The sequence below is a fragment of the Symphalangus syndactylus genome, chromosome 13 (assembly GCF_028878055.3).
Source record: "Symphalangus syndactylus isolate Jambi chromosome 13, NHGRI_mSymSyn1-v2.1_pri, whole genome shotgun sequence".
NCBI classification, from domain to species: domain Eukaryota; kingdom Metazoa; phylum Chordata; class Mammalia; order Primates; family Hylobatidae; genus Symphalangus; species Symphalangus syndactylus.
Genome location: NC_072435.2, coordinates 115,812,819 through 115,838,349, shown reverse-complemented (window position 1 = coordinate 115,838,349; position 25,531 = coordinate 115,812,819). Strand labels below are relative to the sequence as shown.

The following is a 25,531-nucleotide window of genomic DNA, read 5'->3' as shown; positions in this document are numbered from 1 at the left end:
ATATATATATAAATTTGTGTATTTTTATATAAATTTATATGTATGTATATATAAATTTATATATATATATTTACATATATATTTATATCTATTTATGTATATTTATATCTATATATTTTGTGTGTGTGTGCGGTTTGCATTTTGGACCACTTAGAGTGTCTTCATAAAATGAACAGTTGGGCTGGGTGTGGTGGCTCATGCCTGTAATCCCAGTGCTTTAGGAGGGTGAGGTGGGAGGATTGCTTGAGGCCAGTAGTTCGAGACCAGCCTGGGCAACATAGTGAGATCCTGTCTGTACAAAAACTTTAAAAATTAGCCAGAGGTGGAGGCCATGCCTGTGTTCCTAGCTACTCAGGAGACCGAGGCAATAGGATTGCTTGAGTCCAGGAATTCAAAGTTATAGTGAATTATGATTGTGCTACTGCACTCTAGCCTGGGTGACAGAGTAAGACCCTATTTCTAAAAACAAAACAAAACAAAAAACAACAAAAAACTTTACCAAAAAAATGCACAGTTGAAAACCAGTTTCCAAAATTGTGGTCAAATATGGTGTCAGAAAGCCCCAACAGCGAAAGAGTCGCACCTGGGCACCTGTCAGCACGGCCTCGGGGCTGCTGCTCCCAAGCTGGGCTTAGTGAGCTGCAGCTGGGAGGCAGGATTGAATGTCTTTTGGTTCCACTCAATTTGTGCCTGGTCCTATAAGGCCCTGCCCAATTTCCCTGTGATTTTGACAAGTTTGGAAACAGAGACATGGGCTGTTTTTATGGAGGCAAAGCAGCACACTTCTCTGGAAGCTTTCTTTCTGAGTGGATTTAGTCTTTAGAGTCCCTTCCTTGGCCCCCTGCCCCACTGCCCAGGCCTAGGTTTTCCATTTAGACCAGAAATGGCACCATATGGGCCGAAGCTTTTGTCTTCAGCAGAGTGTAGTGTACACCCTGAGAGGTATACAACACTGTGTATACCTGTTTGCTTCTCTGGTGCCCTGTGACACCCGCAGGCAGTGGCTGAGATGGGGCTTGGGACATCTAGTGGTGGGTGCTGTGTAGGATGGTCAGACCCCCCACCAACCATGAAACGGCTTCAGTGGAGCCACAGCATTGACAGGTGGGCCCTTCCCCAGGTCCAGGAGTCCGTAGCCAGCTGCTTGCCACCCCTTGTGCCAGCCATCAAGGAGGACGCTGGAGGGATGATCCAGAGGCTTATGCAGCAGCTGCTGGAGTCAGACAAGTATGCAGAGCGCAAAGGGGCTGCGTATGGCCTGGCGGGCCTGGTGAAGGGCCTGGGCATCCTCTCGCTGAAGCAACAGGAGATGATGGCAGCACTGACTGATGCCATCCAGGATAAGAAGAACTTCCGCCGGCGAGAGGGTGAGCATCTCTGAGCTTGGGGCTGCCCAGCCTGGGAAGTCGGTCCCCAGGTTGCCAGAGGAAGGAATCCGACCCTGGCGCCCCAGGTGGAGGCCGCTGCTTGTACGTGTACTACAGAGGGCCCTGCTGTGTGCGACCCAGTCCAGCCGTGTCCTTGCTGCTTTCCTTGGACTTGCAATTTTTTTTTCCCTTTTCTGTTTTTTTTTTTTTTTTTTGAGATGGAGTCTTGCTCTGTTGCCCAGGCTGGAGTGCAGTGGCGCAATCTCGGCTCACTGCAAGCTCAGCCTCCTGGGTTCATGCCATTCTCCTGCCTTAGCCTCCCAAGTAGCTGGGACTACAGGCGCCTGCCACCTTGCCTGGATAATTTTTTTGTATTTTTAGTAGAGACAGGTTTCACCGTGTTAGCCAGGATGGTCTCGGTCTCCTAGCCTCGTGATCTGTCTGCCTCGGCCTCCCAAAGTGCTGGGATTACAGGCATGAACCACCGTGCCCGGCCTCAAATTTCTAACTCAGCAACACCCTTAGCTGAGAGAGGTTTGGCTTTTCTTTCTTTCTTTTTTTCTGAGATGGAGTCCCACTGTGTCTCCAGGCGCGATCTCGGCTCACTGCAATCTTCACCTCCTGGGTTCAAGCGATTCTCCTACCTCAGCCTCCCTAGTAGCTGGGATTACAGGTGCCCACCACCATACCCAGCTAATTTTTGTATTTTTAATAGAGATGGGGTTTCACCACGTTGGCCAGAATGGTCTCTATTTCCTGACCTCGTGATCTGCCCACCTCAGCCTCCCAAAGTGTTGGAATTATGGGTGTGAGCCACCGCACCCGGCCAAGGTTTGGCTTTTCTAACTGTTAGTGCCAAGAAGTGAAGGTGGCTCCCCTGCGCTGTCCTCCGTTCCGCTCCGCCACATTTCTTTTCTGGGGCTTCTTGAGCTGAGGCAGAGGGTGCTGCTTCCTCATGGGGCAGCCAGTAGTTCCACAGCTGTTCTGAGTGTTTCCAGAGGGGTGGGAGGTGGCAGGGAGGTTGCTGTCCCTTCTGTTCTCTGTGGCTACCCCCAGGGGACATTCTCTTCCCAGCCGTCCCACCTTCTTTTCCCCTAGGAGCCCTCTTTGCCTTCGAGATGCTCTGCACCATGCTGGGGAAGCTCTTTGAGCCATATGTGGTTCACGTGCTGCCGCATCTGCTCCTGTGCTTTGGGGATGGAAACCAGTATGTGCGTGAGGTAAGTGCCCAGACTGCTCGGGAGAACAGCATTGAAACTTTATGAGATGTGTTTCCAGCTGTGTCTACAGGCCTTGGCACAGGGTCTGACATAATAGAACCCCAGTAAGCATCGGTCACAGAAGGAACACAAGGACTGGTGTCAGGCCTTGCCCCTTGCTTGGGCGAGGAGGCCCCTGAATGTCTTTTCTCCTCCCTTGAGGCTGCAGATGACTGTGCCAAGGCTGTGATGAGCAACTTGAGTGCTCACGGGGTGAAGCTAGTGCTCCCCTCCTTACTGGCTGCCCTGGAGGAGGAATCGTGGCGGACCAAAGCTGGTAAGACCACTCTCTCTGTTTCTCTTCCCAGCTTCCTGTTGTGAAAACAAGCCTCAGCAAGGATCCTGGGTAGCCACAGCTCTTGTCCTGTGAGCTCCCTAGACCAGGGATAGGGTTAAGACTCTGCCTTTTTAAAAATTTGAGATGGAGTCTTGCTCTGTCATCCAGGCTGGTCTTTTTTTTTTTTTTTTTTTTTTTTGAGACAGAGTCTTGCTCTGTTGCCCAGGCTGGAGTGCAGTGGCGCGATCTCGGCTCACTGCAAGCTCCGCCTCCCAGGTTCACGCCATTCTCCTGCCTCAGCCTCCTGAGTAGCTGGGACTACAGGCGCCCGCCACTGCGCCCGGCTAATTTTTTGTATTTTTAGTAGAGACGGGGTTTCACCGTGGTCTCGATCTCCTGACCTCGTGATCCGCCCGCCTCGGCCTCCCAAAGTGCTGGGATTACAGGCTTGAGCCACCGCACCCGGCCCAGGCTGGTCTTTAGCTTTGGGGCTGAAACCATTCTCACAGGAGCATGCCACTACACCTGGCTAATTTTTGTATTTTTTTTTTTTTGTAATGTTGGAGTCTCGCTATGTTGCCCAGACTGGCCTTGAATTCCTGGGTTCAAGTGATCTTCCTGCCTTGGCCTCCCAAAGCACTGGGATTGCAGGTGTGAGTCACCACGCCTGGCCAACCCTCCCTCTGGCAGTTGGATCTTTCTATAGTTTGTGTGCTTTCATGCCAAGAAACAGGTCTCTGACAAGAGCCACAACCCTAAGTCAGGAAATCCTAGAGCTGTAAAGCTCTTCTGTGGCTTTAAAGTTTCCCCCCCCAGGAAAGCTCTTTTTAAAAATAACCTTAGGCAGGAGAATCTCTTGAGGGCAGGAGTTTAGACCAGCCTGGGCAATATAGCAAGACCCTACCTCTACGAAAAAAAAAAAAGCCAAGTGTGGTGGTGCATGCCTGTAGTCCCAGCTACTCAGGAGGCTGAAGTGGGAGGATCACTTGAGCCCTGGAGTTTGAGGCTGCAGCGAGCTATGATCATGCCACCACACTCCAACCTGGGCAGCAGCGTGAGACCCTGTCTCAAAAATAAATAAATAAAATGTCTGGCACCCTAATAAGCAAACAGATAAAAGTAGAGCTGCTCTAGTTGGGGGAGGATCACCATCTAAGGCCCTCCCACTCAACCTCCTTCTCAGTCCTTCAGGCTTCACCCTGTAGTTTGAAACAACACAAATCTAAATCAGTTTCCTCATTTGTGGATGAAGAAACAGTTCAGAGAAATTCAGTGAATTGGCCTTGTATCTCACTGTAAGGATTAAACCAGGTCTTACCTATCCTGGTCTCTTTCTCCCATACTGCCCTGCCTCTCACCTGGGATCCCACTGTTCAGCAGGCCGCAAGAGCTTTTTCGACTCCTCTGCTAGAGCCAGCCCCCTCTCCCCTCCTCCCAGTGACTGCTTGAGCACAGTCTGCAGGGGCCAGGGTAGATGTCCCTTGCTCATGTAGCCAGCACAGGTGAGTTGCTGGCCTGTGCTCAGTGATTCAGTACTGGGCTTATGTCTGCTATCCACAGGGTCAGTGGAGCTTCTTGGGGCAATGGCATACTGTGCTCCTAAGCAGCTGTCATCCTGTCTACCCAACATTGTGCCCAAGCTTACGGAGGTGCTGACCGACTCCCATGTCAAAGTCCAGAAGGCTGGACAGCAGGCGCTCAGGCAGATCGGCTCCGTCATCAGGAACCCGGAGATCCTGGGTAGGCCTTTCCCGTGAGGGTGCTTGCCCTGACCTCCCGCCAACCTCGCAGCCTTTGGACACTGCAGGGAACTTGTACCCATTCAGCTAAGATCTTTGCCTCCGAGGACAAATATGTTCACAGTGAAATAGGGACACTGAGTCATTGGCTCAGGAGCAGTTTGACTCCAAGAGATCCCTGTGCACTAAGCTGATCATGAGGTCAACAGAACTGAATGACATTCTCTGGACCACATCAGCACCATTCAAAATGTTAGGACTTGTGAAAACTTTCTATTCCGTCTCATTCCAGGAGGCCTTTGATACAGGAGAGGGTTAAGGAAGGGTTAGGATTAACCTAACTACTCTGGATGTGGTCCTTTCTCAAGTACTGGGAAGAGGTCGATTGCTAGGAATAAAACCCAGCCAGCCACCTTGACCAGCATGTCACTTGTTAAATTCTAAGCTTCAGCTGCCAGTGCCCAGTCAGTACTTCAGTCTGGAAAGTGGAATAACCTCAAAATACCTAAAACAAAATTTATAAAGCTACAGGGAAAAGTTAACAAATACATTATATCATAATGGGAGATTTCAACACACTTCTCCATTACCGATAGGGCAAACCAGAAATTTACTAAGGATACATGCTTTTCAAAAATTTCATTTCTGTGGCTCATGCCTGTAATCCAGCGCTTTGGGAGGCCGAGGCGGGCAGATCACCTGAGGTCAGGAGTTGGAGTGAAACAAGGATTGCTCTTTGTGGGTTGCCTGTCTTCCCCAGCTGGTGACTTGTGGGGCTTCAGGGAAGAGGTGTGCCAGACTCCCTTCTCTTCTGATCCATGCTAGTTCTGGGGGCCCAGGGGCCTTGCAGCTGCATAGATGTATATCATCCAGGCCCTCTTCTCTTTGGATGTGCAGCCATTGCTCCAGTCCTCCTGGATGCCCTGACGGATCCCTCCAGGAAGACCCAGAAGTGCTTGCAGACCCTGCTGGACACCAAGTTTGTCCACTTCATTGATGCCCCATCCCTGGCCCTCATCATGCCCATTGTCCAGAGAGCCTTCCAGGACCGTTCCACGGACACGCGGAAGATGGCAGCCCAGATTATTGGCAACATGTACTCCCTGACAGACCAGAAGGTAGCAGCCCAGCTGAGGCTAGTGTGGGATAGACCAGAAGATGGCTGAGTACAGAGTCAGAGGTGCAGAGTCGCCACATTAGACATGGAAAGTTAAGGGCGTTAGTCCCTAATTATTTTTATGGGGAGAAATGAGCTGTTTTGGGGTGGAAATCTGGGCTCTCTGGGCATCTTAGCGCAGTGGTTGAAGTCCTTAGTTCTCAGCTGAGGCCCAGAAAGGCCTGTCTTCTCTTTTGACCTCTCAAGAGTGTTGAAGTGCTTGTCACTTTGACTACTTGCTCTTGACAAGAATACTCCTGTATTCTTGTCAGGAGAGCCTGGTTTGGGAGATTTTGTTTGTTTGTTTGCTCCCAAGAGCTCGCATGTGTGATCTCACTGCCATAGGAGCTCGCATGTGTGGTCTCACCGTCTGCCATAGGAGCTCTCATGTGTGGTCTCACTGTCTGCCATAGCTCTGCTTTGCTTACTGAGGCTATGGGCAAAAATATATATAAAAGTTATATTAATCCTAGAAAATTTGGGAAATTAAAAAAAAAATAGAAAAACAGACCAGGCTTGGTGGCTAATGCTTGTAATCCCAGGACTTTGGGAGGCTGAAATGGGAGGATTGCTTGAGCCCAGGAGGTTGAGGATACAGTGAGCCGTGATAATACCACTGCACTCCATCCGGGGGCGACAGAGCAAGACCTTGTCTTAAAAAGTAAATTAATTAATTAAAAAAATTAGAAAACCAAAATATTTTATCTACAGTTCTCTACCATGAAAATAATTAGTTAATTTTTTTTTTTTTTTTTTTTTTTTTTTTTGAGATGGAGTCTTGCTCTGTTGCCAGGCTGGAGTGCACTGGCACAATCTCAGCTCACTGCAACCTCTGCCGCCTGGGTTCAAGCGATTCTCCTGCCTCAGCCTCCCGAGTAGCTGGGATTACAGGCGCCTACCACCACGCCTGGCTAATTTTTGTATTTTTAGTAGAGACAGGGTGAAACCATGTTGGCCAGGCTGGTCTCGAGCTCGTGACCTCAGGTGATCCACCCGCCTCGACCTCCCAAAGTGCTGGAATTATAGGCTTGAGCTACTGTGCCTGGCCAATTACTGTTAATTTTTAAAATTACATTTAAAAATGGCATTCCTAAACTTAAAACTTATTCCCAAGTTATAACAAGTTATTCACAAAACTGATTTTTAATAGTTATACAATATCTCAACAAGTTTATATACCATAACTTACATAATTCTATCATTGGTCATATAGTGTCCAAGGTTTTTGGCTATTTTAAGTGATGCTGCAGTGAACATAAGGCATTTTCTGTATTTAAAATTATTCCCTAAAGCTGAATGCTCTATCAAAAGACATAAACATTTTGAGATGAAGAAAGGAAAGATGTTAATAAAATTCTGAAAGGAAATTACCAGAAGTAATTTGCTAAAGATTCCAGAGTCTGGACAGGCCTTGGTCCTAAGAGAAGGGCGGGAGGTGCAAGAGCATTGAACTCCTGTTTGTTGAGGATGGGCCTGGGGTCCCTTGTAGGAGTCCCCGAGCAATCGCAGAGGGCCTTCAAGGAACCAGTCGGAGAGGGGACTTACTTGCCCTCCCTGTTCCGTGGGCAGTGAGGTTTGCATGCTAGGTGCCCCTGCCGAGCACTCCTTGCCAGCAGAATGGGGAGGTCAGGGTCCACAGTGGAACAGGCCTGGAGAAAGCAGGAGTCGGGCCTCACCTGAGCCGCCTCCTGTGTTGTTGCAGGACTTGGCTCCGTACCTGCCCAGTGTGACGCCTGGCCTGAAAGCATCGCTTTTGGACCCTGTGCCTGAGGTGAGTCTGAGGTAGGCTGGGGGATGGGCCAGGCCCCTCATCCAGTCCCCATAAATGCATTCCTGAGAATTCCCCAAAGCTGCTAAAGGGAAAGAGGCCCTCGGTGCCCCTCCCTGCTCCCATGTGGCTACCTTGTTTTGAGCCTCATCTTCTCACACCATCTCTGCTCTCGGTTACCTGACAGGTGCGGACCGTATCTGCAAAGGCCCTCGGGGCCATGGTGAAGGGCATGGGGGAGTCGTGCTTTGAGGACTTGCTGCCGTGGCTGATGGAGACACTGACTTACGAGCAGAGCTCTGTGGATCGCTCAGGCGCTGCACAGGGTAAGGCCAGAGCAGGTCCAGTGGGCCAGCCTGGGAATGCTCTAAGGGGCCCTCAGATCCAGTGGACTCATTCTGTCCTTTGTTGCAGGGTTGGCTGAGGTCATGGCTGGTTTGGGGGTGGAGAAGTTGGAGAAGTTGATGCCAGAAATCGTGGCTACAGCCAGCAAAGTGGACATTGCACCCCATGTCCGAGATGGCTACATTATGATGTTTAACTACCTGCCCATCACCTTTGGAGACAAGTTTACTCCTTACGTGGGGCCCATCATCCCCTGTATCCTCAAAGTAGGTACCATGACCTTGGCTAGGGTAGAGTCCATGAGGAGGGCAGGAGGCAAGTGCTCTCCTAGAGAGGTAGAGTTCCCTGCTGGGTGGGGTTGGTTGGCACAGCCCTCAGCCTTCAGTGAGCCCCATGTTTTTTGGGCTGGGGGCCTGGGGGTGGCAGCTCTGGGCGACCCACCCTCTGTGTGCCCAGGCTCTTGCTGACGAGAATGAGTTTGTGCGTGACACTGCCCTGCGCGCGGGCCAGCGGGTTATCTCCATGTACGCTGAGACAGCCATCGCCCTGCTGCTGCCCCAGCTAGAGCAAGGCCTCTTTGATGACCTTTGGAGAATCAGGTGAGAACTTGGGCAGAAAGACACACTGGGGATGACGCGTGGTGGCTCATGCCTATAAAGTCGAGGCAGGAGGATTGCTTAAACCCAGGAGTTTGCGATGAGCCCTGGCAACATAGTGAGACCCTGTCTCTATAAAAAATAAAAAATTAGCTGGAAATGGTGGTGCACACCTGTAATCCCAGCTACGCAGGAGGCTGAGGCGGAAGGATCACTTGAGCCCCAGAGGTGGAGGTTGCAGTGTGCCAAGATTGTGCCACTGCACTCCAACCTGGGCAACAGAGCAAGACGCTGTCTTAAAAAGGAAAAAAAAAAAAGATCCAAAGGGCTGAACTTTGCATTTTGGTAACTCCAGTTGAGAAATGAAGAGCAGAATGTTGCCAAGAACTCTCAACTTTTTCCAGACCCTTGCTTTTAACCATTTTGTAACTTTTCCAGTTTCCTGTAGCAATGTCTTTATTCTGATTCTTTTTTAAAAAGTCCTCTCTATACAGGCTTCCAATTTGTATTCAGATTTTAAGTGTCAAGTACTCTTTAATCTAAAAATTTTACTTATGTGAATATATTTCAAGGATGTATGGAATGGTCGAGTGCTTAAAGCTGTTAGACATAAGGATGTTGCAGTATTGCTTACCATTTGAAAAATTGGAGGTTGATTTAAAAATGTAGCACATTCATACAGTGGTCTTTTTTTTTTTTTTTTTCTTTTTGAGACGGAGTCTCGCTCTGTCACCCAGGCTGGAGTGCAGTGGCATGATCTCGGCTCACCGCAACCGCTGCCTCCCGGGTTCAAGTGATTCTCCTGCCTCAGCCTTCTGAGTAGCTGGGATTACAGGCACCCGCCACCACGTCTGGCTAATTTTGTATTTTTAGTAGAGGCGTGGTTTCTCCATGTTGGTCAGGCTGGTCTCGAATCCCCGACCTCAGGTGATCCGCCTGCCTTGGCCTCCCAAAGTGCTGGGATTACAGGCGTGAGCCACCCCACCCGGCCTGAAATAGTTTATCCTTCTAAGGCCTCTCCTGGTTCCTCCACTTCTGATGATTAGTCTTTCCTACTTGCCTGTTAATGCTTCCCCTTTTTTACTCACTTTATTTTTTATAACTTTTGTTATAGAAATTCGTAAGTGTTTTTAAAAAAGGTTTTTTTTCCCCTCAACATTAATGTATGTTCATTAGTAGAAAACTTGGAAAATATGTGGGCGAGTGTAAAGAAATGTAAACCACCTGACTCTTCCCATTCCAAGATGACCGTCATGAGTATTTTGGGTGCACTTCTTTCCATCTTCTGTGCAGTGCTCAGTTGTGCCTAGCCCACTCCTTGCAGCTGTGTGACTGTGCTGTTGGCCTCCTTCTCAGGTTCAGCTCTGTTCAGCTCCTTGGGGATCTCCTGTTTCACATCTCAGGAGTCACTGGGAAGATGACCACAGAAACTGCCTCTGAGGATGATAACTTTGGAACTGCCCAGTCCAACAAGGTGCCTGCCCCACAATGGCTTTCCCGCCCCTGCTGATGGTAGGGTGTGCCCTGATGCCCGTGCCATAGAGGCTTCACCACTCTGTGTCCTCTGTCCCCTTCTACTGGCTGCAGGCGATCATCACTGCCCTGGGGGTAGAGCGGCGGAACCGGGTGTTGGCAGGGCTGTACATGGGCCGCTCAGACACCCAGCTGGTGGTGAGGCAGGCGTCCCTGCATGTCTGGAAGATTGTTGTCTCCAATACCCCCCGCACCTTGCGTGAGATCCTGCCCACTCTCTTTGGACTTCTGCTGGGTTTCCTGGCCAGCACGTGTGCAGATAAGAGAACGGTGAGTTTCCTGGGCCTTATTTTGGACCAGCAGCCCCAGTGCCTCCTTTTAGAGCCTAGAAAGCTGGGTCTGCAGAGCCTGGTCAAGTACCCATCCAGCCTGCCTAACAGAGGAACATCGTGCTCTTTACTTAGTCATTCTGCAAATATTTTTTTATTATTTTTATTTTATTTTATTTATTTTTTTGAGACGGAGTCTTGCTCTGTCGCCCAGGCTGGAGTGCAGTGGCGCAATCTCAGCTCACTGCAAGCTCTGCCTCCTGGGTTCATGCCATTCTCCTGCCTCAGCCTCCCGAGTAGCTGGGACTACAGGTATCCACCACCACACCCGGCTATTTTTTTGTATTTTTAGTAGAGACCGGATTTCACCATGTTAGCCAGGATGGTCTCGATCTGTTGACCTTGTGATCTGACCGCCTCAGCCTCCCAGAGTGCTGGGATTACAGGCGTGAGCCACTGCGCCCGGCCTTTGCAAATATTTATTAGCATCTCCTGTGCACTAAGCAGGGGACTAGCACCTGGGGACATAATGGACAAGAAAGGCAGCTTCATTCCTTATCCTCGTGAGAGGTAGTCTGGTCGAGGAGATGGATATTAATCAAATAACCACACAAAGAGATGTAAAATGCGACTGTGGCCAGTGCTGCGTGGCACTGTAAATGCTTATAATAGCTGCATTTGACCTGCTGGGGAGGGATGGGCCTGTGTTAGTGAACACTTCTCAGAAGAAATGATGCTGGAAGATGAAAGGTAAGTAAGCGCTAACCAGGTGAGGAGGTGGTGAAAGACCATTCCAGACAGAGGGAATAAATAATGTTTTAGATACAAAGACAGTATATGCAGAGGTCCCGTGGTGGGCAGGAACATAGCACCAGTAGGGGCTGAGCAAAGCCAGTGTGGCTGGAGTGAGGAGGCAGGGAGGAGCAGTGCGGCGTGAGAGCAGGCTGGCACGCTGGCAGGGGCAGACAGATCAGTGGTCCCGGAGGAGGTGCCCAGATGGGCTGGTGATCATTTCTGCCCGTCTCCTTTGGTCTACTTCCAACCCCCATCCTTGGCAAGCAAATTGTGTATTTGGCTCTAAAGAGGGATTTGCATGAGGTCTCAGAAAGTAGATGTTTTTTTTTTCCTTAAAGCTTTGTTCCAGATTCAGCTCCCGCTCAGCCATAGCACAGTGTTAAGGCTTCAGTCATCCAGAGAAATTGGCCCTTGATTGTGCAGCAGATGATGAATTTTTTGTTCATATGTAAGGTGCTGGCTCTTAATGTTAGGTTGTGTAGATATGTGTGAAACAGATAATTTTTTGGTAGTGTTTTGCAAGCACTACAGAGAGTATTTGGGGGCTCTTTAGGGGTAAGAGCATTTGGGGAAGTTAAGTCAGTGATTCAGATAAAGGCTGGGAGGTTTCAGGGTGCTCATTCTGGAGTCCTCCTCTGGGTGCCCTGGGCTTTGCAGGGACTTTACTTCCTGGCCTGGTCTCTGTTGACAGATTGCAGCTAGAACATTGGGAGATCTTGTGCGAAAGTTAGGGGAGAAAATCCTCCCTGAGATCATCCCCATCCTTGAAGAAGGCCTGAGGTCTCAGAAGAGCGACGAGAGACAGGGTGTGTGCATTGGCCTAAGTGAGATCATGAAGTCCACCAGCCGGGACGCCGTGAGTATCTTCCAGGGATCCCACCAGCTGTGCACTGCAGGCGACCTGACCCAGAGGGCCGGGGAGGGTTACTGAAGGAGGTTCACCTCTAGGGGGTTTGCGCTGCCCTCAGGGATGAGCCAGTCTCATTCTGGGGAGGTGCTGGCTGGGCCACATGGACTTGAGGCTCCATCTTCTCAGCTTTCCTATCAGTTTTGCAGGCTAAGAGCTAAGTGATTTGGATGCCTCCTTGAGTGGCCTTTGGAAACTGGAGATGATCGCACTCTTACAACTGTGGAGGTTGCTCAGGATCAGTCCCTTTTGTGATGCTGTATAAGTCCAGTTAAAATGTGTGCACCTCCTTCTGGGAAAGGGGGTGGACAGCTGTGTGAGTGGGTAGGGCAGGAGGGAGCGGGAGGGGGCGTGCACTCACCCTTAGCAGGAGGGGAGCAGGTAAGAGTTGTGGTGCCCAGTGGGAGGAAGCGTATTGTGTCTGGCAACAATACTGTTTCCATAGCAGCAACATTCAAGGGGTGTGAAGTCCATTGCTCTTACTTGGTTCCTGAGGTAAGTGATCCTTGGAGACCCCCCTGGGGAGTAGGTTAGGAATGCTTATAGGCACTGCCTTCGTGTTTGGATGAAAACGCCAAAGCAGTTAAGCGGATGGCCTGCTAGAAATGTAAGCAAGTAGCCAGTTGCTTGGCTTAGGCATCCTTGTCTGAATCCCTAGGATAACGGATCCCTCTTCTCCCATATTGATGTTTTCTTACATTTGGTTTTTAAAATTTACATTTGGCAAGGAATCAAAAGAAATTCTGTCATCAAAAAGAGTTGTGATTCATTGGAGAGATAGAGTTCCACAGAGGCTGAGTTCTTGTCTGCAAAGTCCCCACAGTCCAATGGCGAGGCCCACATGCCAGCCAGTCATTAGAATGCAGAGTGGGCTTTGCTGTGCTGGGATCGTTAACTGAGGGAGCAGAGCCATTATTGGCTCCAGTGTAGACCCAAAGCCTTCATAGAGCACAAAGTCTGGATTGAGACTTGAAGAAGGACTTGGAGTTTTCCAAGAGAATAAGCAAAAGAAAGAGTCCAGGGAGAGAGGGGGCCAGATGCCATGGGAAGGAGTTTGCAGTTCTTAGAGAAGATGGGAGGTATACTGAGAATTCACCTAAAAGATTCAAGCTATTGATTATTAAGTCTCAGTGAAGGATACATGGGGGTGCATCACATCCTCTCTGCTTTTTTTTTATTATTATTATTGAGACAGAGTCTTACTCTGTCACGCAGGCTGGAGTGCAGTGGTGCGATCATAGCTCATTGTGACCTTGACCTTCTGGGCTCAAGTGATCCCCTCGCTATGGCCTCCTGAGTAGCTGGGGACTATAGGGGTGCACCACCACACCTGGCTAATTTTTGCATTTTTAGTAGAGATGAGGTCTCACTATGTTGCCCAGGCTGGTCTCAAACTCCTGGCCTCAAGTGATTCTCTTGCCTCCACCTCCCAAAGTGTTGGGACTACAGGCGTGAGCCACTGTGCATGGCCCCTCTCTACTTTTTAATTTTTTTAGTATTTTTAGTTTAAGACAGTCTCACTCTGCCGCCCAGGCAGGAGTACAGGAGCACCATCTCTGTTGGCTACAGCCTCTGCTTCCTGGGTTCAAGTGATTCTCGTGCCTCAGCCTCCTGAGTAGCTGGGATTACAGGTGTGCACCACCACACCCAGCTAATTTTTGTATTTTTAGTAGAGATAGGATTTTGCCATATTGAAACAGGCTGGTCTCAAACTCCTGGCCTCAAGTCATCCGCCCACCTTGGCCTCCCAAAGTGCTGGGATTACAGGCGTGAGCCACCATGCCTGGCCCCTTCTCTCCTTTTTTTTTTTATTTCACAGTAAAGAGTTAAGTTAAAAGACAAGTCAGGCAAAGAGAGTTAGGGTGGCCTAGCTGGGTCAGAGTCCCCTGCCTGTGCTTCTTGTCTGCTTCTGCTCCTTTCTTTGCCTTTCCTGCATCTGGTACAGTTGTAGCTTGCCATTGCAGGTGCTGTATTTCTCTGAATCCCTTGTGCCCACGGCAAGGAAGGCTTTGTGTGACCCACTGGAGGAGGTCAGAGAGGCGGCAGCCAAGACTTTCGAGCAGCTGCATTCCACCATTGGCCACCAGGCTCTGGAGGACATTCTCCCATTTTTACTAAAGCAGCTGGTGAGTGGATCTACCACACACCTACCTACCAGTTTGGCTTTTGCTGTCTTTGTAGATGCAAAATGCAGGGCGATTATTCTGCCAAGGCAGTTGCAATGTGGGCCCTCCAGAGGGAGTGTGTATAGCAAGATCAGACTTGGCTTTGTGCTTCGCCTTTGACAGTGAGGAAATGTGGGTGCAACAGGAGGGAGGGAAGCAAGTGGAGAAGGAAGTTGGCGGTGGCTGATTGAGACAGCAGAGATGCAGATTCCTCAGGGTTGTCCCCAACACCCTCTGCAGGATGACGAGGAGGTGTCAGAGTTTGCCTTGGATGGTCTGAAGCAAGTCATGGCTATTAAGAGTCGTGTGGTGCTGCCCTACCTCGTGCCCAAGGTAAATCCCAACATGTGGTCAACACCCTCTGGCTCCAGGGCATTGACATTCCAGGGCCTGCAATGAAGACCAGTTCTGAACGTAGATGTTGGGGGGCTGGGAGAGGAGGGTGCAGTGCATGCACTACATCCTTCCCCTGTTGTCTTCTAAGATATGCTAGAGTAGATGCTTGGCTCTGAGCAGTGGGCTTGGGCTCTCTTGCCCACCCGTCTGTTCCCAGAGCCTAGCGCAGCACCTGGCACAGTATTCACTGAGTTAATGTTTGTCATTCCACCAGCTGACAACACCACCTGTCAACACCCGGGTGCTGGCTTTCCTTTCGTCAGTGGCTGGTGATGCCCTCACCCGTCATCTTGGCGTGATCCTCCCAGCGGTCATGCTGGCCCTGAAGGAAAAGCTTGGGACCCCAGATGAGCAGCTGGTAAGGGGCGAGCCTGCTCCTGCTTTCTCATGTCCCGTCTGCCTGGATCCCTGCTCAGCACACATGTCCCTTGTGGTTTGCAGGAGATGGCCAATTGTCAGGCTGTGATCCTCTCCGTAGAGGATGACACAGGGCACCGGATCATCATCGAGGATCTGCTTGAGGCTACCCGCAGCCCTGAGGTGGGCATGAGGCAAGCTGCTGCCATCATCCTCAACATCTACTGTTCCCGCTCGAAGGCTGACTACACCAGCCACCTGCGGAGCCTGGTCTCGGGCCTGATCCGCCTCTTCAATGACTCCAGCCCTGTGGTTCTGGAGGAGAGCTGGGATGCCCTAAATGCCATCACTAAGGTGAGGGGACTGCTGACCCCACAGCCAACTTTTGCTTTTAGAAAATTCCAGACATTTACAGGAATAGACTTATAAGAATCCCCCACGTACCTGTCACTCAGCTTTGGCGTTTACCCACTTGTGGCGAGTCTTGTTTATACTCCCGCCCACGCTTTCCCCATACATTCTTTGGAAGCAGTCCTGAGAGGGCTGTACATCCTCTTGCTTTTTCCTGGATTCCTGTAGAAGCTGGATGCTGGCAACCAGTTGGCACTCATTGAAGAGCTGCACAAGGAAATCCGGCTCATAGGGAACGAGAGCAAAGGCGAGCATGTGCCAGGATTCTGCCTCCCGAAGAAGGTAAGCCAGGGCTTCGTGCAGGGGACTGTGGGCATGCAGTCTGCTGTGCCCTTCTGGCCCTTACCCCTGTCCCAGGTCTGTGGTAGGGCTGCTGGAGCAGCAGCCGTGGTGGTTGGTGTTTAGCACCTTCACAGACAGCATGTTTTCTTCCATGGCAGTCAGATGGGGACAGGGTTCACGCTGCCTTTGGTTTAAGCTCTGCAGGTCACCTTGGCCAGAGGGAGCGGGCCACAGGGTAACAGCAGTGCATGTTCCCTCTGTGTGATAGGCCTGTTGGGGCCCTTGTCTTCTTTTCTCTGCCAAGACCGTTCCATAGCCAGCCCTTTCAGGCTGTGATCCTGAGATTCAGCCTGAATCAGTATCTCCCATGGAGTTGAGGGGAGGACAGCTGTCAGGACCACTTTGCTTGCATGGGAGACACTGGGGCCCAGGGTGTTTGAGATTTGACTCTCAGTTGTGGTTCTTTTGTCAGGGAGTGACCTCCATCCTTCCAGTGTTGCGGGAAGGAGTCCTGACAGGCAGCCCTGAGCAGAAAGAGGAGGCAGCCAAAGCCTTAGGCTTGGTGATCCGCCTGACCTCGGCTGACGCCCTGAGGCCCTCCGTGGTCAGCATCACTGGCCCTCTGATCCGCATCCTGGGGGACAGGTTCAGCTGGAATGTGAAGGCGGCTCTGCTCGAGACACTCAGCCTCTTGTTGGCTAAGGTGAGTGGCTGATGAGTTTGTTCAGATCTTAGAGAACAGGTCTGTCTGCAGGAGCCTGATATAAGGTGTCATGTAACAGCAGGGCAACAGGTTTATTGTGGAGAGCAACATAGCAGAGGGAGGTAAGACCTTGGACTTCAGACATGCTATACCATGGGGTCAATTCCAAGTCGTCCTTACTAGCTCTGTGACCAGGATGACCTTGGGAAAGCCGTATAACCCAAGCCTGTTTCCTCACCTACAATGTGAGACTAATAATACCAGCTGCCTCATGAAGGGCTGCTAGGTGTGGGGATTAGATGAGGTTATGTCCAGCATGATGCCTGCTACATACTAAGCACTCAGTACATGTGAAATGCTATTATTTTGAAAAACTACTTTTTCAAAGGAAAAAATTCAGGATCACATAAATACAAGAAAACATTGTTTAAAGATATTGCAGTTCTTTTTTTTTTTTTTTTTTTGAGATGGAGTCTAGCTCTGTCGCCCAGAGCTGGAGTGCAGTGGCGCGATCTCGGCTCACTGCAACCTCCGCCTCCTGGGTTCAAGCAATTCTTCTGCCTCAGTCTCTCAAGTAGCTGGGATTACAGGCATCTGCCACCACACCCGGCTAATTTTTTTGTATTTTTAGTAGAGACAGGGTTTCATCAGGCTCGTCTCGAACTCCTGACCTCGCCCAGCTCAGATTTACCAGCTCCCCCATCCCCTTTGGGTGCCTGCCACAGCCTGCGAACCCACCCAACTCCAGCATTTCCAGACCTTCATTGGCACTGAACCTCCGAACAGTCACTCTGGTTTTCCTAATTAACAATAAGTAAGCCAGGCGTGGTGGCTCACGCCTGTAATCCCAGCACTTTGGGAGGCTGAGGTGGGCAGATCACCTGAGGTCGGGAGTTCGAGACCAGCCTGACCAACATGGAGAAACCCTGTCTCTACTAAAAATACAAAATTAGCCGGGCATGGTGACGGGTGTCTGTAATCCCAGCTACTCAGGAGGCTGAGGCAGGAGGATTGCTTAAACCCGGGAGGCGGAGGTTGCAGTGAGCTGAGATTGTGCCTTGCACTCCAGTCTGGGCAACAAGAGCAAAACTCCGTCTCAAAAAAAAAAAAAAAAAAAACAGTAAGTAAATCTTTACTCTTCGACCCACCTGTATTTTATCAGAAGTGTGCCTGTGTTTCTGTATAGTCAGGCTGAACTGGATTTTTAGTTAGGTGGGTACACATTTGTGCAGGGAGGATTTTCCAAGGTCATTTGTTTCACAGGCTTGTTCTGAGGGCTGAATGTGGAGTGCGTATCCCACTGTCAGTTGCTCAGTAGATGGGCTCTGCTATTATACATCGAGTCCCTTTCCCTGTCTTGGCATTAGAACTGTGCTTCAACACTGCCGACAGTCTGCCCTGCTCATTAATGTATTCATAGGAGGTTTTGAGTCACTTATCGATATGGACGGGTCTCCACTAAGCCAAACCCCAACGCAGCCAAGGCTGTGAGACAGCTCCCTCAGATAGCGACCGCCGCCTCCTCGGCCTCCTACTCCTCCAGTGTATCAAAGCATGCTGGATATGACCAGGAGGCCAGGCGAAACCTGTCTGTGCTTGGCCTCTCTGACGGGCTGTCTGTCCCCAGCCCTGTGTGAGAGCTGGACTCGCTGTGGTGGCTTGGGATTGTCATTTGTTCTCATGCCTGTGGTACACTGTGGCTTTGGGTCCACCACAACTGTCTTTCCTGGATGTGGGTTCCTCCCACAGGTTGGGATTGCCCTGAAGCCCTTCCTGCCCCAGCTGCAGACCACTTTCACCAAAGCCCTGCAGGACTCCAACCGGGGGGTGCGCCTGAAGGCCGCAGATGCTCTGGGAAAGCTCATTTCCATCCACATTAAGGTGGATCCCCTCTTCACAGAGCTGCTCAACGGCATCCGCGCCATGGAGGACCCAGGTGTCAGGTACGGCACTGGCAAGGGAGCACTGTGGCCCTCCAGGAGGCCAGGGGTTGCTGTGGGCCGAACCTGCGCTGGCAGGAGGGGTGGTGGTGGAGGCATCCAGGGCTTAAGGCGGTGCATCGCTTCTGCAGGGACACCATGCTGCAGGCCCTGAGGTTTGTGATTCAGGGAGCAGGGGCCAAAGTGGATGCCATCATCCGGAAAAACATCGTCTCACTCCTGCTGAGCATGCTGGGACACGATGAGGTACGGCTGCAGGCAAGACTAGTGGCACCACTGATTCCCCCCTCCTCCTTAGGTTGAGTTCTTCACTTTGTGTTAGAACCAATATAGCTCAGTAGTAATAAGCATTCCTGACATTTCTATCACTCTGTATGCTTCACCAATATTTCCTCAGGTTTCAAGGGAAATGGGGCAGGTATTGTGGATATATTGGTTATTTCTGTTTTTTTGTTTGGTTTTTTTTTTTGGCTGAGTCTTGCTGTGTCACCGAGGCCGGAGTGCAGTGGCACAATCTCGGCTCACTGCAGCCTCTGCCTCCTATCAAGCAATTCTCCTGCCTCAGCCTCCCGAGTAGCTGGGATTACAGGTGTCTGCCACCATACCCAGCTAATACTTGTACTTTTAGTAGAGATAGGGTTTCACCATGTTGGTCAGTCTGGTCTCAAACTCCTGACCTCAGGTGATCCACCCGCCTCGGCCTCCCGAAGTGCTGGGATTACAGGCATGAGCCACTGCGCCCAGCCAGTTATTTCTGTTTTATAGATGAGGCACGTAAGCTTTGTAGAGACCCAGACCTCTCACCAATTTGCTCTCTGATCTTAAAGAAGTCACTTTCTCTGTCTGCCTCTCATTTCCACTTTTGTAAAATGAAGAGGTTTATTTATTGTTTTGTGAAACATTTGCCGAGCTTAAAGGGCCTATTCCAGAGGTGCATAGACCTCGTGGTCACAGACCTCAAGAAACTTAGTGTGTAGTGGGATATATGGTCTCCAGGGTGTGTCCTGGTGGGAAGTCTTAGAGGTCTATTTTCGAGGGTGAGACTTGTCTCGGCCATACCCAGCAAGTAGCAGAGTCCAAACCAGAAGCCCTGGACTCCTGGTTCTGTCCCAGTTCCATCAGCCTCACCTAGTCTGGAAGCATCTGTCAAATATTTGGCTGCGAGCACTGTGGGGCCAGTAGGGAGTTGAGTCTACGAAGAGTTTTCTATTCCCTTTTCAGGCAGCCTCTGTTGTGGCCTAATTTACTTTGTAGGGCCAATCTAGGAGGAGAGGGCCTTTGGGCTCACATGGTTTTACACTTCATTGACACACACACCCACACACACTCCTCCTGACCACACCCCCAACACACACACTTGCTGCTGCACTTCCCATGGCTCCAAAGGCCTAGTTCTGGTCCCCAAGCGACAGCTGTCGGACTCCAGCCCCAGCCTTCTCTGTGGGGACAGATGGGAAAGTCTGCTGTCTTGGTCACAGTCTGTCAGGGCTTCTACAGAGTCATGTGTACAGTGCAAGCAAAAATTAGTATTGAAACATATTTGCATTTTACCACAGTGCAGCTTAAAATAGATGAAGTTGAAGAGAGTGGGTGTCAGAGCCAGCTTTAGCTTGGCACCTGGGCTTCCGCTTCAAGCTCAGAGGCCCAAACTGCTGGCAGCCCATTCTCTTACCCTCTGAACCTCCACTCAGATTGAAAGTGGCAGTTCAGGGTGCCAGCCTGGCATTAGCTTTTTGGGTTATTGAGTCCCTGGTTGGTGGTTTGTTTTGGGGACATGTTGAGTTGGCACCTATATAATAAGGAACATAACTTAAAATCCTCTCTTGGTATTCCATAGTTAGCTGGCCAGGGAGGAGCACGGAGCCGCTCGCGTACCTGCCTCTGATTTGAACAGGAAGTACTTGCCTTTCCTTATCTTCCTTGGCTTGATTAGTGGCTTTAGTTTGACTTCCTAGGATGAACCCAAGTAATTTTGGTGGCAGTGGGGCACTCATGCAGTAGGGAGATAGCAGGAGTCATTCTGGCCACAAGATGACACAAGCTCTGTGGGAGAAAGGAGCTCAGAGTGGCCTTCTCTAGCTGGCTTCCCTGGTGGCTGGAGGCAGGTGCCTCCCCTCCTGCCCCTCCCGCCCCTCCCTGCCTCACGGGGCTGTTGATAGTAATTGAGATAATAAATATGAAACATTCAGCCTTCCTAAGAAGAAAGGTGCTATGTAAATACAGTTATTACTGCTATTACAAGGATGATTACCATATGCATACACACTGGGGTTTTCTATAATTAAGTGAAGTGCTGGGTGTGCCATGTTTAACTCCATACCAGTGGCAGCCCAATCTGGCAGGAGAGCACGAGTGCCTACAGGAAGGACTGGATCTTGAGTCTCTGAGTTGGCTTGTTCCACCTTCTTTGTTGCTGTCCATCCTGGGCTCTAGAGCTGCCTGCCCTGGTTCCCGCACAGCTGGTGCTGTTCCCTGCACCCCCTCACTCCCTTCTCTTCCCTGTCAGGACAACACTCGCATCTCGTCAGCTGGGTGCCTAGGGGAACTGTGTGCCTTTTTGACTGAAGAGGAGCTTAGTGCTGTTCTACAGCACTGCTTGCTGGGTAAGTACACTGGAGAGTTCCCCTTCAGGGACCTTCAGCCCTAGTGAAGAGTCGACGGGCATCTCCCTCCCTCCCTCAGAGGATCTTTTAGCAACTGGACTGTCCATTCCTTGGGAATCCAGCAGTTAAGCAAAATCCAGGCCAGGGGTGGTGGCACTCACCTGTAGTCCCAGCTACTCAGGAGGCAGAGGTGGGAGGATCAATTGAGCCCGAGTTCGAGGTTGCAGTGAGCCTTGATCACACCCCTGCACTCCAGCCTGGGTGACAGGGCGAGGCCCTGTCTCTAAAACAAACAAACAATACTGAACTTGCAGTGGTCCCGTAGCCCTGAGTGTCTCTGCTCAAAGAACACAGCTGTAAGCCTGGAGTGGTTCATGAGCAGGCTTTCCTTACTTTCCTTAATGTGCCGCTTTGGGGAGCTTCTGCCAAGATAGCAGGGAGGTCCATGTGAATGTGGCCTGGAGCTTTCCTTGTGCTCCAAGTCAGCACACTGGTCCCCAGCGGGGTGGGCCCATGGGCCTCATGGGTGCTGGGGACATGCTGTAAAATGCCAGTTGATCCCACTCGTGTCCTTCCACCCAGCGGATGTGTCCGGCATTGACTGGATGGTTCGGCACGGGCGGAGCCTGGCACTTTCCGTGGCTGTGAATGTGGCTCCTGGCAGACTTTGTGCTGGCAGATACAGCAGTGATGTTCAGGAAATGATCCTGAGCAGTGCCACGGCGGACAGGGTAAGGCATTTGGGCCATATCCCATAGGCATAGGCCATATCCCATAGACCATATCCCATAGGCAGCACCTTGTGGACACAGCACGGATGGACCCCAGACTGGGGCTTAAGAAGCTTGGTTCTAATTTTACCTTTGTCAGTAACTTGCTGTGCCTTGGACAAGCACTTGATCCCTTTGGGCCCCAGTTTCATCATCTAAACAAGGAATTTGGGTTGAAGAATCTAGATGCCCCTTCTGGGTCAGGTCTTGGATCCCTGTTCCTGGGAACCAGTGATTGTGCTCATCTGCCTCAGCCGGGACAGCCTGCCTGAGTGAGAGCTGTCATGGTGTCCCTGGTAAGGGGTGACATGGTGGAGGGTCCCAGAGATTACTAGGAACTGGGGTTTTCCTGGCTCTGGGGAAGAGGCGGGGGGCCTCCTGTCTAGCGCTGTCTGTTCTCCACAGATCCCCATCGCGGTGAGCGGGGTCCGGGGCATGGGCTTTCTCATGAGATACCACATCGAGACAGGTGGAGGGCAGTTGCCGGCCAAACTTTCCAGCCTGTTTGTTAAGGTGAGTGGGGGCCAAGCACGTGTTTAATCCCTAACACCTGGTTTGTGAGGAGGTCCTAGGATCAGAGACCACCAGCAGTGCACCCTCAACTAGTTGTGTGCTAGTTCTCCGTGGACGGCCTCCAGGAGATCGCTGAACTCTTAGGGATGGAATGTAGGGGGTTTCTGTGTGTGCTTTACACTGCAATAGAGCCTAGCTTTTTGTCAGATTCTCAAATTGACCTGTGACTCTGAATCAAGTTAGGAATCGCTATTTTAGGCATTCTTTCTAGGCACCCTAGTTTTGTAAAATTAGATACAGACCTGGGTTCCCATCTTAATACCTCTTTTCCCTCCCTCCTCTTCTAGCTGGCCCAGCACTTCTTGGTGTGGTTACTATGCTGTGTGCCAGGCCCTAGTTAGGAAAGCCAAGGAATGTGCCAGCAGGGCTCCCGTGGCCCGTGTGATATGGCGTGCTTCTGAAGCGTTACTGTGCACAGAAATCAGAGCCAGAGTGCACTTTAGTGAGATGGGGCCATGCCTGGTACTCTAACCAGCTCTCAGCACCAGTGTCAGTGGTGCTGTGCGTGGACCTTGCCTTGAGTAATGAGGTTCCCAAGGGTGACTGCCTCCCCCCGCAGCACCGGGAAACCACGGAGTTTCTGAGGGGCCTGATTCGATTGAGCCTCGTCTGTGATGACATCAGCCTGCATCTGCTTGTTCACTTGGCATTATCCTGAAGGTGTAGAGATGAACAAGGCAGACAGGATCCCTGGAGCCCATGGGGAAGACCCTGATATAGATAAGATTGGTAGGGGGCACCTCTAAAGGATGACATGGGAGCTGAGACCTGCAGGATGGGAAGGAACTAACCTAGAGAGGATCTGGGGCAAGCACGGCCCAAGTGGTGGGAGCAGCAAGGGCAGAGGCCCAAGGCCCTAGGCCCTGGGATGTTCGAGAAAGTAAAAACGCATGCGGGCTGAGAGTAGTGAGCAAGGGGAGAGTGGCATGAGATGAGGGTGCAGGGAGCCAGGGCTGAGTCATGCTGGGACCCTCCCACAGGAGCAGGGGGGTCAGTGTCCACGCTGTAGGGAGAGTGTCGAGGCTGGGCATTTGGGCTGCTTCAAGGAACAGATGATGTGCCTATCCAGAAGCCTGTTTGTGGTTCTTTTCAGTGTCTGCAGAACCCATCCAGCGACATCAGGCTGGTGGCTGAGAAGATGATCTGGTGGGCAAATAAGGACCCGCTGCCTCCCCTGGACCCCCAGGCCATCAAGCCCATCCTGAAGGCTCTTCTTGACAACACCAAGGATAAGAACACCGTGGTCAGGGCCTACAGCGACCAGGCAATTGTCAACCTCCTCAAGATGCGGCAGGGCGAAGAGGTGTTTCAGGTGGGAGCCTGGGGGCCTCACTGGGGCGTGCTGTGAGCATTTGTCTTTCAGCTCTTCTTCAGCATGGAAATATTTAAACCACAGGCTCTTCTCTGCCACCATGGATGTGCTAGCTTTCAGGAGCAGATTAAGATTTGGGTGACTGGGGCTGGGCGCGGTGGCTCACGCCTGTAATCCCAGCACTTTGGGAGGCTAAGGTGGGCAGATCACCAAGTCAGGAGATCGAGGCTAACACGGTGAAACCCCGTCTCTACTAAAAATACAAAAAAATTAGCCAGGCATGGTGGTGGGCGCCTGTAGTCCCAGCTACTCGGGAGGCTGAGGCAGGAGAATGGCATGAACCCAGGAGACGGAGGTTGCGGTGAGCTGAGATCATGCCACTGCACTCCAGCCTGGGTGACAGAGCGAGACTCCGTCTCAAACAAAAAAAAAAAAAAAAAAAAAGATTTGGGTGACTGGCCCAGTACCCGAAAACACACATTCCCATGGTTTTCAGACTTCTTTCCAAGCAGGGCCCTTTCTTCAAATAATCTCATATGACACCCAAACAGACATAGCAGATCCCAGGAGAGCTGCCCAGTGGAAACCCAGAGTTGTGTTCACTCAGTCCCCAGCCCCCAGCAGCCTTGAAAGCCCAAAAGCTGGCTGGCCGTGGTGGCTCACACCTGTAATCTCAGCACTTTTGGGAGGCCAAGGCGGGTGGATCACCTGAGGTCAGGAGTTCGAGACCAGCCTGACCAACATGGAGAAACCCCATCTCTACTAAAAATGCAAAATTAGCCAGGTGTGGTGGCGTATGTCTGTAATCCCAGCTACTCGGGAGGATAAGGCAGGAGAAACGCTTGAACCTGGGAGGCGGAGGTTGTGTTGAGCTGAGATCATGCCATTGCACTCCAGCATGGGCGACAAGAATGAAACTCCATCTCCAAAAAAAAAAAAAAAAGCCCAAAAGCTGCAACTCCCACTGCCTCGTCTCATGAAAAGCATGATGGGGCCAGGTGTGGTGGCTCATGCCTGTAATCCCAATACTTTGGGAAGCCAAGGTGGGAAGATCACTGGAGCCCAGGAATTCAAGATCAGCCGGGCAACATAGTGAGACTCTGTTTCTATGAAAAAGGGGAAAATAGAAAAGCATGATGAGTGTTTTCATTGGCTTTCCCTGGATCCATCTGATTCCCTTATTTTGCCACATTCCACCTCAGTGTCTCTAGTTCTGGGGTTGACATTCATTTTTGTCTTTCTCTGATTGGAGAACGTGGCAGCCGTGTGTTCTGACTATGTTTCCTCCCGCTCATCCTTCCCCACAGTCCCTCTCCAAGATCCTGGATGTGGCCAGTTTGGAGGTGCTGAATGAAGTTAACCGAAGGTCCCTGAAGAAGCTGGCCAGCCAGGCCGACTCCACGGAGCAGGTGGACGACACCATCCTGACATGAGAGGCCTGGGCCTGCAGCAGCATGGCCGCTCCACTTCTTTGCTCAATGTTTTCATTTTTGAAAATACATTTGTTCCGATGGGGAGCTTGGAAGATGGCGTTCCCAGAAAGTATTTTAATATATCAGTAGACCACAGCCAAAGCCTTAAACCCACACACAACTGAAAATTGCCTCCTCCATCTCTCACCTTTTCCTGTGGAGAAGAGAAGGAAAAGCGCACGCATGCGCCTCAGTAAATGGCAGCCCAGGAGCTGTTTGTCCAGTTTAGCATGGCTAGGTCTGGAACTATAATAGCAGGGTCAGACTGTGGGTTCCTCTTCTCCTGTGTTTGAGCTCTGGTTTGAGAGCTGGCGCTATCAACCTTTTGCCTAGATCCCAAGTGGGGCACAGACGGACCTCTGCCCAGTGTGGTGTGTCTGGCTTGGCTTTTCAATATTGTGAGGTCTGATTGGATCTGACCCCTGTCAGTTGAAAATGATCCACAGCTCTGGCAGTTCCCAAGTCTGGGGAGGGGTATAGGTTTGAAAGGCTGTTTGAAAGAGGAATGTTTAATAAAGGCTTTGATTTAATCTTGA

At 50.9% G+C, this 25,531-nt stretch overlaps 1 protein-coding gene across 1 annotated transcript in view; it reads left to right on the top strand.

The window, feature by feature from the left end:
• Positions 1-25,531, top strand: part of GCN1 (GCN1 activator of EIF2AK4) — a 69,070-nt gene extending 43,539 nt beyond the window's left edge. The window contains exons 34-58 of the mRNA XM_055236055.2: positions 1,121-1,367; positions 2,466-2,587; positions 2,789-2,903; positions 4,464-4,643; positions 5,540-5,760; positions 7,501-7,569; positions 7,754-7,892; positions 7,981-8,177; positions 8,368-8,510; positions 9,864-9,981; positions 10,095-10,310; positions 11,796-11,960; positions 13,976-14,137; positions 14,417-14,509; positions 14,787-14,930; positions 15,014-15,283; positions 15,509-15,622; positions 16,095-16,325; positions 18,075-18,268; positions 18,397-18,511; positions 20,772-20,868; positions 21,451-21,599; positions 22,044-22,151; positions 23,305-23,523; positions 24,831-25,531. Coding sequence (XP_055092030.1) covers positions 1,121-1,367; positions 2,466-2,587; positions 2,789-2,903; positions 4,464-4,643; positions 5,540-5,760; positions 7,501-7,569; positions 7,754-7,892; positions 7,981-8,177; positions 8,368-8,510; positions 9,864-9,981; positions 10,095-10,310; positions 11,796-11,960; positions 13,976-14,137; positions 14,417-14,509; positions 14,787-14,930; positions 15,014-15,283; positions 15,509-15,622; positions 16,095-16,325; positions 18,075-18,268; positions 18,397-18,511; positions 20,772-20,868; positions 21,451-21,599; positions 22,044-22,151; positions 23,305-23,523; positions 24,831-24,956 — 3,954 coding nt within the window. The 3' untranslated portion in view covers positions 24,957-25,531. The remainder of the gene's footprint in view (positions 1-1,120; positions 1,368-2,465; positions 2,588-2,788; positions 2,904-4,463; positions 4,644-5,539; positions 5,761-7,500; positions 7,570-7,753; positions 7,893-7,980; positions 8,178-8,367; positions 8,511-9,863; positions 9,982-10,094; positions 10,311-11,795; positions 11,961-13,975; positions 14,138-14,416; positions 14,510-14,786; positions 14,931-15,013; positions 15,284-15,508; positions 15,623-16,094; positions 16,326-18,074; positions 18,269-18,396; positions 18,512-20,771; positions 20,869-21,450; positions 21,600-22,043; positions 22,152-23,304; positions 23,524-24,830) is intronic.